At 48.6% G+C, this 16,230-nt stretch overlaps 1 protein-coding gene across 1 annotated transcript in view; it reads right to left on the bottom strand.

Moving 5' to 3' along the window:
- Positions 1 to 16,230, bottom strand: part of LOC142309948 (NACHT, LRR and PYD domains-containing protein 3-like) — a 156,334-nt gene that overhangs the window by 128,273 nt on the left and 11,831 nt on the right. The window contains exon 2 of the mRNA XM_075347420.1: positions 9,369 to 9,671. Within this exon, the coding sequence (XP_075203535.1) occupies positions 9,369 to 9,660 (292 nt within the window). The 5' untranslated portion in view covers positions 9,661 to 9,671. The remainder of the gene's footprint in view (positions 1 to 9,368; positions 9,672 to 16,230) is intronic.

Raw genomic sequence — 16,230 nt, 5'->3', positions numbered from 1 at the left:
GGCGAGAGTAAACAACTAAGTGAAAGCAAAGAAAGAAAAAGTGGAAAAGGAGGAAAGCAAGAAGTGGTGACAGAGCAGAGAGTGTGCAAAGCCTGAAGGGTCCAGCTTTGTGTAGGGCCAGAACAGCAAGGTCAGCGACGGCGGTGACTGTCCGGAGGGGGACCGTTTGGAAGTTCCTGGAAGGACCCCGTTGGCTGTGTGCCCGGTGGTCTGGAGCAGTGTTCCGAAGGACAGTCAGCACCAGGGCAGGGGCCTCTCGGACCCCGGCAAGGCTAGGAGTCGCCAAATTTGCCGAATCCGTCAGTGAAGGGGACGTAGATCCCCCAGCAACCAAGTCCCGATTGACGGCAACAGCCCAACCTGAAGCAGAGAGACACCGCCACCGCCAAGGCACCAGTTTCTCAGGGCCAGCGCCTGCGGGCAAAGTGTAGAGCTCCTCCGGCCCAGATTGCAGTCGGGGAGCGGGTAACCGGAGGGAATCCACCGCTACCATCAGTCAAACTTAGGTGCAAGGAAGAGGGACATCACCGTCACCTACCGGGAGTGCAGGTGCAGCCGTCTGTGGGACCGTCCTACCAGCCGTTTGGTTTACCGTACAAACTGTGTCCATGTCTCAGGCTGAGTGAGTACCACAGTGCCGCAAGGCACAGCGCTGCCCCCGCGTCCCTGCGCCCACCAGGCCCCGCACCTCACCACCCATCACCGGGCCCCGGGATCACCAACCCCTACCCACGGAGGGGCAACACAACACCTGGCTGCTCCCCATCACCATCCCCGGGACCCTCGAATTGAGCAGCGGTGGTGAAATCACCACAACCGTGGGTGGCCTCACGAACTATAACAATCCCCCACACCCAACCACAAATCCCCTTTCACTCACGGGCGAGGAGTGTCGCTCGAGGAACCCCGGGATCCGGCCCACAGCTCGAGCCACCACTGAGCAGCTGCCGGACCCGAGCAGAAGGGGTGAGCGTAGTGTGCCGACACCCTCCTCCCCGCCCGCGACAGTAGCAGTGTGTGGGAGGTAAGCAGGGCTGTGCAGTCGGAGTCGGAGTCGGAGTCGTGGAGTCGGAGTCGGAGCTCATTTTGGTGGAGTCGGAGTCGGTATAAAATGCACCGACTCCTACTCCTAAAATATATGATAAATTGGGGACAGTAGTGCAATGCAGAATATGCTGAATATTTTTTCATAGGAATTTGGGAAAGTTATGAAATGTCCTATAAATGTCTGTTCTATTCCTGATCTAAGGCTGCATTCACACACAGCGTTTTTGCGTTTTTTGAGGATACGTTTGTCAGCTGCAAAATCAGATCAGCTTTTTAAAAATCCGCATCACCTGAAAGGTTTTTGAGCTCATAAATAATGCTTTCAATAGCAAAAGCAGACTAGAAAAAGGCCACAAACTGACATTCTCATTCTTTGTGAGGATCCTCACAAAACGCTGTGTCTGAATGTCCTATCTTGAAACCCATTGCCTTTGCTGGGATGCCCGGAGTCACTGCATTTCACTGAATTATTTTGCCATCAATGCTCGATATGTTTGTAACATGAAAGAAATTGTTACCAAGACACTGGCAGTAACAGATACTAAAGCTCATCACACCGGCCAGTTTCTCCAAGCCTTAGGGGAAAAAGTTCTGCAAGATTAGAAATTAAAAAAAAACCAGGTTCTTGCTATTGTAACGAACAATGCTTCAAACATAAGTACAATTAACCCCTTCAGCCCCCGGGCACTTTCCGTTTTTGCATTTTTGTTTTTTGCTCCCCTTCTTCCGAGAGGCGTAACTTTTTTATTTTTCCATCAATCTTGCCATATGAGGGCTTGTTTTTTGCGGGACGAGTTGTACTTTTAAATGAAACCATAAGTTTTACCATATAGTGTACTGGAAAACGGCAAAAAAATTCCAAGTGCGGAAAAATTGCAAAAAAAGTGTGATCGTACAATAGTTTTTGGGATATTTTATTCACTGTGTTCACTATATGGTAAAACTGAGGTATCTATGTGATGCCTCAGGTCGGTGCGAGTTTGTAGACACCAAACATGTATAGGTTTACTTGTATCTAAGGGGTTAAAAAAATTCACAAGCTTGTCCAAAAAACGTGGCGCACGTTTTGCGCCATTTTCCAAAACCCGTAGCGTTCTCATTTTTCAGGATCGAGGCTCAGTGATGGCTTATTTTTTGCGTCTCGACCTGACGTTTTTAATGGTACAATTTTTGTGCAGATGCTACGTTTTGATCGCCTGTTATTGCATTTTGCGCAAAATTTGCGGCAACCAAAAAACGTAATTTTGGCATTTGGAATTTTTTTACCGCTACGCCGTTTACTGATCAGATTCATTAATTTTATATTTTGATAGATCAGGCATTTCTGAACGTGGCGATACCAAATATGTGTGTATTTTTTATTTTTTTAACCCTTTAATTTTCAATGGGGTGAAAGGGGGGTGATTTAAACTTTTAGGTTTTTTTTATTTTTTTTAATTTTTTAAAACTTTTTTTTTTACTTTTTTTTTATTTTACTAGTCCCCCTAGGGGGCTATAGCGATCAGCAATCCGATCGCTTTGCACTATCTGCAGATCTCAGCTACAGAGCTGAGAACTGCGGATTTGCTGCTTCACTTTCAATGCCGGCTGTATTCCGGCATTGAGAGGAAGTGAGTCATGTTAGTTACAGGCGTCATCACATGACCCTGTGCTACCATGGCAACCACCGAAAGTCACGTGATCATGTCACGTGACTTCCGGTGGGGGCGGGGTAAGTGACTGACATGGCGGCGCCCATATACATATCGCTGCCAAGATTTTGGCAGCGAAATGTAAGGGGTTAATGGCCGCGGGTGGAAGCAATTCCACCCGCGGCTAGCAGGCACACATGTCAGCTGTTGATAACAGCTGATATGTGCGCGGATCGCCGCCGCCTGCCGGCGGCAGGGGGCGGGGCTTACCGGCACACGATCCATGACGTACCCAGTACGTCATGGGTCGTTAAGGAGTTAAACTGATGAATGAGAATAATGAACAACAGCTAGAAGAAAATTTAGTATTCAGTATGTGTGAGATGGAGCCACAAACAGATATTACAGTTAGGATGAGCGGCTACAGGACTGCCAGGCGCAAGAGGACTTGGGGCCTGATAGTGCTACTGCTGCCATATCTTCATCCTCATCAGATGAGGAGTTTAACTTTGACAAGTATTTGGATGACATGGAGCAGGCAAAGCGTTGCCACAAGGAAAAAGATTTCACTCCGTCTCCTATAGCAGCAGATTGACTATATTTCAGCACAATTTTTCACTTGCTCTCAAAGAAATAGAAAAATTCAACCGTTCATCAAAACTGACTGTGCATGAGGCAATTCCTTTATAGCAGGAAATTGTTAGAGATGTTGCCCATGTGGTTACGGCTTTGCCTCCAACCCAAGTTACTGTAGAGAGGTTGTTCTCTAGCCTTAAAATTATTAGGGCAGATTTGAGGTCATCTGCGAAGGAGGATCTGATGGAAGCAATTCTATGTCTTAGAACAAATTCATAGACTGCACAAATGTTATTTAGTATGTTTTTGTTGAAAACTGTTTTTTGCCACTTACATAGTGTATTACATAGTGTTATATATAACACTATGTAATATATAATATATATATATATATATATATATATTAGCTTTCTCTTTATGATTCCATCCACCTATCGTCCAATAACCTGCCTTACAACGACATGGAAACTCCTGTCAGGCATCATAGCCACCAGGCTACAGAACCATATGAATCAGTACATGAATCCAGCTCAGAAAGGCATTGGGAACAACACCAGAGGCTCTAAGCACCAGCTGCTAGTGGATAGAGCAGTCGCTCAAGACTCAAGATCCAGACAGACCAATCTCAGCACAGCCTGGATTGACTATAGGAAAGCCTCTGACTCAATGCCACACACATGGATCTGTGAATGCTTGGCTCTCTACAATGTCAATAGGAAATTAAGAACCTTCCTCAGCAACTCAATGGGGCTATGGAGGACAACACTGGAAGTCAACTCAAGGCAACTAGCACAAGTGTCCATCAAATGTGGCATATACCAAGGTGATGCACTATCCCCATTGCTGTTCTGCATAGGCTTAAATCCCCTCAGTCAGATAATAACAGAGTCTGGCTATGGATACAAGTTCAAGAGTGGAAGCATCATCAGCCACCTACTCTACATGGATGACATCAAGCTGTATGCGAAAAATGAACAAGACATCAGTTCACTGATCCACCTGACCAGGATATACAGCGAAGACATTGGGATGTCCTTCGGACTGGAGAAGTGTGGCCGGCTGGTCATAAGGAGAGGCAAGGTAGTAAAGACTGATGGAATAGAACTACTGGCAGGGCACATAGCAGATGTACAAACCTGCTACAAGTACCTTGGCATCCCACAAGGATACGGTAACCACGATGAGGAGGCAAGGAAAGCAGCAACATCCAAATACCATCAAAGGGTAAGACAGGTCCTAAAGAGCCAGCTCAATGGGAAGAATAAGATCCGCACCATCAATACATACAGCAGTTATCAGATACCCTGCTGGCATAGTGTGCTGGCCAAAAGAAGAAATGGAAGCTGCAGATGTGAAGACCCGGAAGCTCCTCACAATGCATGGTGGTCTCCACCCCAAGTCAAACACCCAAAGATTGTATACCAACAGAAAGGAGGGTGGTCGAGGCTTGATAGGTGTCCAAGCCACCATCATGGATGAAACAAGAAGTATCCAGGAATACATCAGAAAAATGGCACCAAAAGATGAAATGTTGAAGGAGAACCTAAGACAGCAACCACAACAGTCCGAGAAGGAAGAACAAGAACATGAAGTGCCATGGCAAGACAAGCCGCTGCATGGGATGTACCATAGACAGATAATGGAGGTGGCTGACATGAAGAAATCCTACCAATGGCTGGAGAAAGCTGGACTCCAGGACAGCACAGAGGCACTAATCATAGCAGCACAAGAGCAGGCGCTAAGTACCAGATCCATAGAAGCAGGGATCTACCACACAAGACAAGACCTAAGGTGTAGACTATGTAAAGAAACCACGGAAACAATCCAACATATAGTGGCAGGATGCAAAATGCAAGCAGGAACAGCGTACACTGAACGCCACAACCAAGTAGCGGGAATTGTATACAGGAATATCTTTACAGTGTATGGGCTAAGTTCCCCTACGTCCAGGTGGGAGACCCCAGAAAAAGTGGTGGAGAATGAAAGGGCTAAAATCCTGTGGGACTTCAAGATCCAGACAGATAAGCAAGTGGTAGCTAACCAACCAGATATCGTGATAGTAGACAAGGGTCAGAAGACAGCAATGATAATAGATGTGGCAGTGCCTAATGACAGTAACATCAGAAAGAAGGAATATGAGAAGCTGGAGAAATACCAGGGCCTTAAAGAACAACTGGAGAAGATGTGGAAGGTGAAGGTAACAGTGATTCCAGTGGTGATAGGAGCACTTGGAGCAGTGACCCCTAAGTTGGAAAAATGTCTGCAACAGATTCCAGGAGCAACATCTGAGCTCTCTGTCCAGAAAAGCGCAGTGCTGGGAACAACTAAGATCCTGCGCAGAACCCTCAAACTCCCAGGCCTCTGGTAGAGGACCCGAGAATGAGGAAGGACAAATAACCACCCACAGGGGGTGAGAAGGTAATTTTTATAACACTATGTAATACACTATGTAAGTGGCAAAAAACTGTTTTCAACAAAAACATACTAAATAATAACATTTAGTATAATGCTTATATTTAAGTGAAAAATGTATTGTAGTACAATGTGAACATCAGACATTTAATCATTTTTATGATACAATAATTAAGATATTTAGATAGAACATTAAATATATTTATTGGAATACAACTTTAGAACACAAAAAACTAATAAATTGTAAATATGTACTACAATATGTAATATGCAGTATATATATATATATATATATATATATATACATACACACACACAAGATATATATGTAATCTACTGTATATTACATATTGTATAACATATTTACAATTTATTACAGTTTTTTGTGTTCTAAAGTTGTATTCCAATAAATATATTTTATGTTCTATCCAAATATCTTGATTATTGTATCATAAAAATTATTAAATGTCTGATGTTCACATACACATGTTCATGTACTACAATACATTTTTCACTTAACTATAAGCAATATATGTAGGAGTCATAGTCGGAGTCGTGGAGTCAGAGTCGGAGTCGGTGCAAGGGAAATTGAGGAGTCGGAGTTAAAGGTTTGGCTTACCGACTCCACAGCCCTGGAGGTAAGGTCTTGAATAATGATGAAAGAAGTTCAGGACACTGTTAGTAACAGAACGTGTTTGGGTATGTGTCGGCTGGGTTCCTACGCTCCCGCCACACCGCCCCGTCAGCGCGCACGACCACCATCATTCCTCTCAGGGATCCCAGCAACGCAAGGGTATGTGTCGGCTGGGTTCCCAGTGTGGGCTCCCGGGGGTGCAGCAGTTACCTGGGAGTCGGGGCTCCTTGTGGGTGCGGGGAAAGACGTCGGGCGTCGTCCTGTCGCGCTGTAGTTCGGGCTGTTCAGTTAGCTGAGCCGTTGGTCGCAGGCTCTTTAGCGCGGTGTGGCGACGGTTGTGACTGTAATGACGTCATTTTTGAGCAAGACAGACAGACAAACAGAATAAGGCAATTATATGCAGCATTCTGGTCTGTGTCCCATCCTGGTATAGTCTTCATCCTTGTATGGCCCGATCCTGGTATGTGGGCTGATGCTGTGATGTGGCCCTATGCTGGTATGTGCCCCCATCGTGGTGGAGCCAATATCCTGACATGTGCCCCCATCCTGCGGGGTAATGTGTGCAGGGAAGAGTGGAGCTGAGCGAGGCCATGGCGCTGAGGACATCAGTGCCGGGGACTGCATGGCTGGGGACAGGTGACTATCCAGGTGTGTGTGTGTGTGTGTGTGTGTGTATGTGTATGTGTGTGTTCAGTATATACATGCGGAGAGCGGAGTGCGGGAGGGCAGAGCCGAGTGGGGTAATGTGGGGGGGGCAGAGTGCGGGGGGGGGTGGAGCCGAGCAGGGCCATGGCATTGGGGACGTCAGTGCCGGGGACTGCATGGCTGGGGACAGGTGACTATCCAGGTGTGTGAGTGTGTGTGTGTGTTTTAAATAATTATATGAAATGAAACATCAATGATCTAAATTTATATAGCTTATTAAACTGCCAAGACAGGATCTGAAAACCGAATATGGGAACCTTCCCATTTTTTTCCCAAATTTTTCTTTCCTTTCCCCCCTTTTTTTTTTTTCTTTTTTTCTCCTTTTCTTTCTCTTAATAGATATACAGAAGATCTGTTCTCAGGTTAAATCCCTGCTCTAGTGTCCAGATCAAAAATCCATTTAGCTTCACGAATACTAACTTGTCTGTCCCAATTACCACCCCTCCTTGTTTTATCTACTTTCTCAATGCTGAAACAGTGAAAGTGAACCTCCAGAAAATGTTTTGAAACTGCAGATATTGACCTTTTGGCAGACTGGTTTAGGAGCTGGGGATTATATATACTGTATGTTCTGAAATCCACTTTTTAAGTTTTCTAGTGGTTTTTACGATATATTGTTTTTTACATGCTCTACATAAAACATTATATACAAAATGGCTGGTATCACAATTGATGAAAATTTTAATATTATAATTTTTGCCAGTTGTATGTGAAGAAAGCAGTCGGGGGCGGCAGACAGCGGGAGCAGCGTTGCCGGAGACGGGCGGGGGCCATGTGTGCGGGGGGGCAGAGCCGAGCGGGGCCATGTTTGCGGGTGGGGCGGAGCCGAGCGGGGCCATGGCCCTGGGGACGTTAGTGCCGGGGACCGCATGACTGGAGACAGGTGACTATCCAGGTGTGTGTGTGTGTGTATGTGTGTGTGTGTTCAGTATATACATGCGGAGGGCGGAGTGCGGGGGGGTGGAGCCGAGCGGGGCCATGGTGCTGAGGGCGTCAGTGCTGGGGACCGCATGGCTGGGGACAGGTGACTATCCTGGTGTGTGTGTGTGTGTGTGTTCAGTGTATACATGCGGAGGGCGGAGTGTAGGGGGGTGGAGCCGAGCGAGGCCATGGCGCTGAGGGTGTCAGTGCTGGGGACTGCATGGCTGGGGACAGGTGACTATTCGTGTGTGTGTGTTCAGTGTATACATGTGGAGGGCAGAGTGCGGGGAGGTGGAGCCGAGTGGGGTAATGTGTACGGGGGGCGGAGGCGAGCGGTGGGTATGTGTCCGCTGGGTTCCCGGTGTGGGCTCCCGGGGGTGCAGCACTCACCGGGAAGTCGGGGCTCCATGTGGGTGCGGGGAAAAGTGTTGGGCGTTGTCCTGTTGGCCCATAGTTTGGGCTGTTCAGTTAGCTGAGCCGTTGGTCGCAGGCTCTTTAGCGTGCGCGGTGTAGCGACAGTTGTCACTGTAGTGACGTTATTTTGGAGCAAGACAGACAGACAGACAGAATTAGGCAATTATATACTGTATATAGATAAAGCCTGTATGTCAGCACATGAAGGGTCTATGGGTCTATGCTAGTATTACATCCCCTATATACAATATAAACATTGGATTAAAGGGTGCTTTACATGCTGCGACAACGCCAGCAAAAGCTAGCGATGTCGTGCGCGATAGCCCCGCCCCCGTCGTACGTGCGACATGTGGTGATCGCTGCCATAGCGTACATTATCGCTACGGCAGCGTCACACGCACATACCTGGTCAGCAACGTCGCTGTGACCGCCGAACAATCCCTCCCTCAAGGGGGAGGTGCGTTCTGCGTCATAGCATCGTCACTGCGGCGTCACTAAGCGGCCAGCCAATAGAAGCGGAGGGGCGGAGATGAGCAGGACGTAACATACTGCCTACCTCCTTCCTTCCGCATTGCCGGTGGACGCAGGTAAGGAGATTTTCGTCGTTCCTGCGGTGTCACACATAGCGATGTGTGATGCCGCAGGAACGAGGAACAACATCGCTAGTGCCCAAATAACAATATTTGGTTTTTGAACGACCTCTCCAAAATCAACGATTTTAACCACTTTTGGGATCTTTGAAGGTCGCTCGTACGTGTCACACGCTGCAATGTCGCTAACGGCGCCGGATGTGCGTCACAAACAGCGTGAGCCCGACGATATATTGTTAGCGATGTCACAGCATGTAAAGCCCCCTTAATTCTTGGCAAAGATCCAAGGTAATAAGACTATTTTACTGCAGGATCATGGGGTGCAATTTTAGTTAGACTGTTTCCATTTAAAAATAAAAATGAGGCTAAAATTTTGTAGATCTTCCTTTACTATATGACACAACGTTTAAAGAAAATACCACTGTAAGCAGTGAGTACCTTTTTGTGACATCTTCACTTGAAGTTCCTCTGCTGGTCCCATAAGATTGATCATCTTGAAGATCTGGAGAGCCACATGTAAAGCGTCTTTTTCCCCATAAGTCTGAATCATTAGGTTCTTTGTGACTATAAAATCTGCATCTTCTAAAGGTCCACGTGAAATGGAGCATTTATCACTAGAAGGCAAATCTGACAGTTTGTCTTTGAACCTCCTGAATTCCCATTTTTTCAGATCCTCCAGAGATCGTAACAGAAGATCTCCATGCGTTGTGATCTTCTTATTCATCATCATGATGATTTATTCTATCAGAAAACATAAAAAAAAATGAGCCAAACTTCAGTTTTAGCATAACGTAATGAAATTATTCAGAGCTCAAAGGTTAATAGCAATTGCCACACTTGAGCAGTTTGATATGGCGCAGTAATAGTTGTACAGTCCAGTCCCACTAGTGTGATGCGCCGCGGCAATTTTTTAGGCCACGCCCATGCCCACACCTATAACCACGCCCAGTCAGCAATGACAATCATTGTTTTAGAAACAATAATTAAAAAAATATACAGAGATTTATTTCTAAGTAGTAAATTAAAATATAAATGCAAACTTGGCACTGTTACATTTAAACTAGAATATTTTAGACCACAAAATTCTGTTTTAAAGCAGATCTTTCCCCTAAATCTGCCCCATGTACAAAACTGCAGACTTCATGACAGATCCGCTCTATTAGATAAAATATCTGTAATACTGTGCTTTTGGTTAATGGGGGGAATTAGTGAATATGGGCAACTTACTGTTCTGATTGTTCCAATTGTAGAGACACAGGGGTCAGTGGGTGCTCTCGTCCGCTGATCCAGTCGCCTTTAAAAAGACAGCAAGGCCCAGGGCTCATCCCAACTGAACGCCTGACATCCTTAATCCCTCCCTCTCCTCCTCAGCTGTGATCCGATCGCAGGATCAGATCACAGTCTAATGGCTCACGCTCATAGCACAGCAGGAGCCGAGGGTCATTAGCATATCACATCACGTGATATGCCAGTGTGACCTCAGCTTGGTATGTGCGCAGTGCGGAAAAGAACACACCCTCTGGCAGACTGGAGAAATGTAAACACTGTTTGTAAAAAAAAAATGCATCCAAAACGCATGCATTTTGGATGCATTTTCCATGTGTTTTGCATGCATTTTTGGCAGTGCGTTCCCCCGTCAATTCAGCTCTGCTACATACCCGCTGACAGCAGACAGAGTCGCGCGATGAGAATGAACTTGGATGAACTTCACCCGACTTCATTGTCACCCCACGGCTCTGTCTGTCGCGTCCTGGTTAGCGGTCAACCGGTGAAGGACTCACCGGTGACCGCAAATCCCCTGAGTGACTGAAGTGAGCAGTGCGATCAGCGGTGCCATCACTCAAGTTACCCGCGGCCAGCTGGAGTCCTCCATCTGAGATCGCAACTCACCTGTGATGTCATCGCTGATCGCGCTGCTCACTTCAGTCACTCGGGCAACTTGCTGTAACAGTTGGAGGATCCAGCGGTGGCCGCGGGTAACCTGAGTGACGTCATCGCTGATCGTGCGGCTCACTTCAGTTGCTGCGTGGAGCTGATAGAGAGCGGTCTGGTCTGTGACCGCTCCTGTCAGCTTCATGTAGCAGAGCTGGATGCGTCGCGGAACCTCATGTGGATTACGTCGGACCTGGAGGGGTATTTGGGAATTAATAAAGTGGTGAAAGAGGGTGGGTTTTTTTTGTCTTTTATTCCAAATAAAAGGATTTTTTGGATGTGTGTGTTTATTTTCTTTAACTTACAGGTTAATCATGGAAGGTATCTCAGGGAGACGCCTGCCATGGTTAACCTAGGACTTAGTGGCAGCTATGGGCTGCCATTAACTCCTTATTACCCCGATTGCCATCATACCAGGTCAATTCGGGATGAGCCGGGTAGAGTCCCAGGACTGGCACATCTAATGGATTTGGCAATTCCGCGCGGCTGCTGGCTGATAGTTAGGCTGGGGGGCTCCCCATAATGTGGAGCTCCCCATCCTGAGAATTCCAGCCTTGAGCCGTGTGGCTTTACCCTAGCTGGTATCAAAATTGGGGGGGGGGGGGGGGAACCGCACGTCGTTTTTTTAAATTATTTATTTATTTTACTCCACAATATAGACCTGCCCACCGGCGGCTGTAATTGGTTGCAGTGAGACAGCTGTCACTCAGCGTGGGGGCGTGTCTGACTGTAACCAATCATAGGTGCTGGTGGGCGGGCAAAGCAGGGAACATGAGATGGAATAATGAGCGGCCGGCATTTTCAAAAGAGGAAAAGCCGCCGGAGCAGTGTAAACGCTGTGCAGCGAGACGCCAGTGAGCTGTGAGTAAGAGAGGGGGGCAGACCGACCGACAGAGAGAGAGAGAAAGAGAAACCGACCGACGATAGTACAGCTAGTACACACATATATTTGAAGAAAAATTTACAAAATTCACATGAACAGACGTAAATCTACACACAGTCATACACACAGACACATTAGAGGTATTAATATGGGGAAGTCGGCAGCAGCCTTACTCACCTCCCCCGCTTGTCTTCGTCCAGCTCCTCCAGGGTATGTGGCTGTGCAGGCCGCACTACGTGATGGCTGGGGGCAAATACAGCACAGGGGGCATAGACAGCACTGGGTGGGGCATATATGTTACTGGGGTCACCAGGGGGTATACATATTACTGGGGGTGCATAGACATCACTGGGGGCATCCATCTTACTCGGGTGGCATACACATTACTGGGGTCCGTGGGGGGGGCATACACATTACTAGGGGCATAAACAATACTGGGGTCAGTGGGGGGCATACACATTACTAGGGCCTGTGGAGCCTAGATACTGACAGTGGTGGCCTGTGGGGCATACATACTGGCCCTAGGGATGCTTAGGGCACAGGCTGGCAGCAGTGGAAGACGCTCAGGGCCCAAGGTGGCAGCACTGGAGGGTGCTGAGGGCATAAGCTTGCAGCACTGCGGTGGGCGCTGAGGGCACAGGCTGGCAGCACTGCGGCGGGGCGCTGAGGGCACAGGCTGGCAGTACTGGGGGGGGGTGTTGAGCGCACAGGCTGGCAGCACTGGGGGGAACTGAGGGCAAAGGATGGCAGCACTGAGGGCACAGGATGGCAGCACTGAGGGCACAGGGTGGCAGCACTGGGGGGGCACCGAGGGCTACTCTGGTTGCTTTCTCTGAGTCCCCTCTGTTTCTGCTTTTTTCTATTGCAGGTACAGGGGGACCTGAGAAGACAAGTGCTGTACTCTCCCCTGCTCCCCCCTCCTGCACTCACTCTGCACTGTCCTCCTGCACTCACTCTGCACTGTCCTCCTGCAGGCACACTGCTCCCCCCTCCTGCACTCACTCTGCACGGTCCTCCTGCACTCACTCTGCACTGTCCTCCTGCACTCACTCTGCACTGTCCTCCTGCACTCACTCTGCACTGTCCTCCTGCACTCACTCTGCACTGTCCTCCTGCACTCACTCTGCTCTCCCCTCCTGCACTCACTCTGCTCTCCCCTCCTGCACTCACTCTGCTCTCCCCTCCTGCACTCACTCTGCACTGTCCTCCTGCACTCACTCTGCACTGTCCTCCTGCACTCACTCTGCACTGTCCTCCTGCACTCACTCTGCACTGTCCTCCTGCACTCACACTGCACTGTCCTCCTGCACTCACACTGCACTGTCCTCCTGCACTCACTCTGCACTGTCCTCCTGCACTCACACTGCACTGTCCTCCTGCACTCACTCTGCACTGTCCTCCTGCACTCACTCTGCACTGTCCTCCTGCACTCACACTGCACTGTCCTCCTGCACTCACTCTGCGCTGTCCTCCTGCACTCACTCTGCACTGTCCTCCTGCACTCACTCTGCACTGTCCTCCTGCACTCACTCTGCACTGTTCTCCTGCACTCACACTGCACTGTCCTCCTGCACTCACTCTGCACTGTCCTCCTGCACTCACACTGCTCACTCACACTGCTCTCTCCCTGCTGCTGCTCTTACCTCAGTTGCAGAATAAACGAAGCAGCCGCTGTGGAGAGCCGGTCACGTGTGAGAATCCTGGGCAGAAGAGGCAGGCAAAGGGGGCGTGGCCAGCATAGAGCGAGCAGCAGGAGGGGTCAAGGAAGGCATCCCAAGGAGTGTATGTGTCCAGCATTCAGAGGGGGCGTGGACGACAGCAAAGCAGCGTGCCCAGCAGCACAGATGCCATGGAAGGCATCCAGAAAGTGTGGCCTGCATCCGGAGGGGGCGTGGTCGGCAGAGTGCGGGGGCGTGGCAGCTGCCTCTCACTACACTGCGGGATTACAGAGCTCCCGGGCGTGAGAACGGGACTGGACTATAAAACCGGGGCTGTCCCGCTGCATCCGGGACGGTTGGGAGGTATGTTTTATGGTTTAGGGCTGTCACATATTTTTACTTGATTCCTCATTTGTGTCTTTTCAAAAGGTTGCAAGATTTGTCACAAATGTACTACTCCAGTTTACACCCCCCCCCCCACACACACACACACACACCCCGCAGAGGTATAAATATGTGACTTTTTGCTCTAAAAAAGTGGTTAAAGACAGAAATAAGGACCATTTTTGAGTTTGCACCATTATTGGAAAGTTGTAACCACACTGGATGGTGTGTCTGTATTGTATGCTATTACTTAGTTATTGACCAAAACTGCAGGATTACTGTATCAGAATTCTATTTCAGGCTAAGCTCTGGCGAGGTTTTGAACTTTTGAATTTCAGGCTCCATATCTCACCATCCACTACATCTTTAAGGGTACGGTTCCACTTGCGTTTTGTACGGACAAGTGCAATCCAATAAAACATCGGATTGCTCTCACTCTAGTGCAAAACTATGGGGCAGTGTCCATCTGCAATTGATTTCTCATGCCACAGCGGCATGCAGAATGAATCGAAGCATGCTGCGTTTGGCAGCAAGTCTCGGCTCATGCACCCCCATACAACTCTATGAGAGCGTGTGAAACATCGCAATGCATTTGCATGTAATCCGAGTGCAGTGCAATATATGCAGAGACAGCCAGCGGAGGAGATGGGGAGAAATTGTTCCCTCCCTCTTCTCCGCACCTGTGATGCGATCGCAAGATCTCATGACAGTCTCATGACCCTCGGCTCACACTCACAGCAGAGGGTCAGTAGCATATCGCTTCCGATGCTCTCGCATTAGAAGCTGTGCGCAAGTGGATTTGTACCCTAAGCATGAGACTAGCATAATTTTATAGACAATCATCTTGGCTATCCCATACATAAATTTGACTTGCAACTATTTAATATATGATTAGATATGCAGATTCTTGTCATGTCTCCACATTGTTACTGTTTTGCTCCTGGTGGTGAAAAATCTTTTTCTTTGTGTATACTACAAATTACAACTTGGTTTCACATTCCCTAATAGCTCAGTTTGTTATTAGGTTGATTCCAAAGTAAAAGGTCACTGGTTCTGTGGCGCCCCTGACCTTGTCAGGCACCACTGAGTACTGCACCCATGCTGGGACAGTGCTTCCAGGTAATTCCAAAGGCCAGAAAGGGGCGTGTATGCACAGACATATAGCAACCGGGTCTCCCACACCTTTCGAGGGGACCTTTGGGTAGCCTCTGGATGAGGCTTGCTTACAATTCTTACCGAGGGGTGTAGTGGAGAGGCTGGAAGTTAAATTGCAGAGGCTGTAAGGAAAGTAAGAGGAGTGAACCGGTCTGGGGGTGGAGAGTGGCAGTTGCAGAGAGACGGAGACACACGGACACCCTAGACAGATCCTGCAGGTGTGGTAGCTGTTAGCGGGGGAGAACAGTGACCAGAAAGTTAGTCTGAAAGACACCTGAAGAGAGGCAGTCGAGTACGGGGACTGCTGGTGACTAAGCACGCACAGGGAACAGTTCCCTAGAGCAGATGTCCATTTAGTGATCTGCTGAACCTGTCGGTAAGGGGACTGGAGGTCCCTCGCAAACCATCTAGAGTCCAAGCCTCAGCAGCAACAGGGGGACCCATAAGGAGACAGAGCCAGAAGCCATCTCACCTGGTCCACGCTGCCAGCAAATGGGCCAAAAATGGGAGAAAAGGCAGTAGCGACTTCCTTGGATGAACCCCACGGTACTTTAAGTCAGGGGTTATCCGAAACAAGAAGTGCAAGGAAGGCGAGTTAATAGCTACCCTCAGAACGGTCTGAAGGAATTCCTGGTTCCACCCGGTTTAATCTCAGCATCACCCGGGCTCCTCACAATGAAACATCCAAAAGTGAGTAAACAAGTTGAAAGACTTTCTGGACTGTGACTGAGTTATTCTGGAACCTGTTGTTCTACACACACACACCCGAGCCCCTGGGGCCAGCCTCACTCTCGGCAGCAGAACTAGAGGCTAAGTCCTGGACCAGTGATTACCGGGGCTCTGTAGAAATCATTTTTGCCAAATTGAAAGCTGCCTTTGAAAACCGCACCGAGGCAGAGCTGAGAATGGGCTTCTATAACTGCCGCCAAAAGCCCCAAGATAGCATAAGAGACTATGCCCTCAGGCTACAAGCCGCACTGCGGGCACTCAAGCTCGTGGACCCTGTCGGTGATCAGGAAGGAATCCGGTTGATGACAGAACAGTTCTTGCAGGGCCTGCACTCCCCTGAGGATAGAAAACAGATGAGACTGTGGTCCCTGGAACACAGTGATGTGGACTTTGCCATTCTGAAAGACACTGCCGTGAAAGCACTCCAACCTCCCGTTGACACGGACCCCATCCAACCAGCATGGTCTACCAGCACCCAGACTGTCGGAGCAGAATCCTCCTCACAGGCCCTGGTAGCTGCAAAAGGAACCATCACCTTAGCCGGTGTCACCGACACTCT

The sequence above is a fragment of the Anomaloglossus baeobatrachus genome, chromosome 5 (assembly GCF_048569485.1).
Source record: "Anomaloglossus baeobatrachus isolate aAnoBae1 chromosome 5, aAnoBae1.hap1, whole genome shotgun sequence".
In the NCBI taxonomy this organism is placed as follows: Eukaryota; Metazoa; Chordata; class Amphibia; order Anura; family Aromobatidae; genus Anomaloglossus; species Anomaloglossus baeobatrachus.
This window is presented reverse-complemented; position numbering and strand designations above follow the sequence as displayed.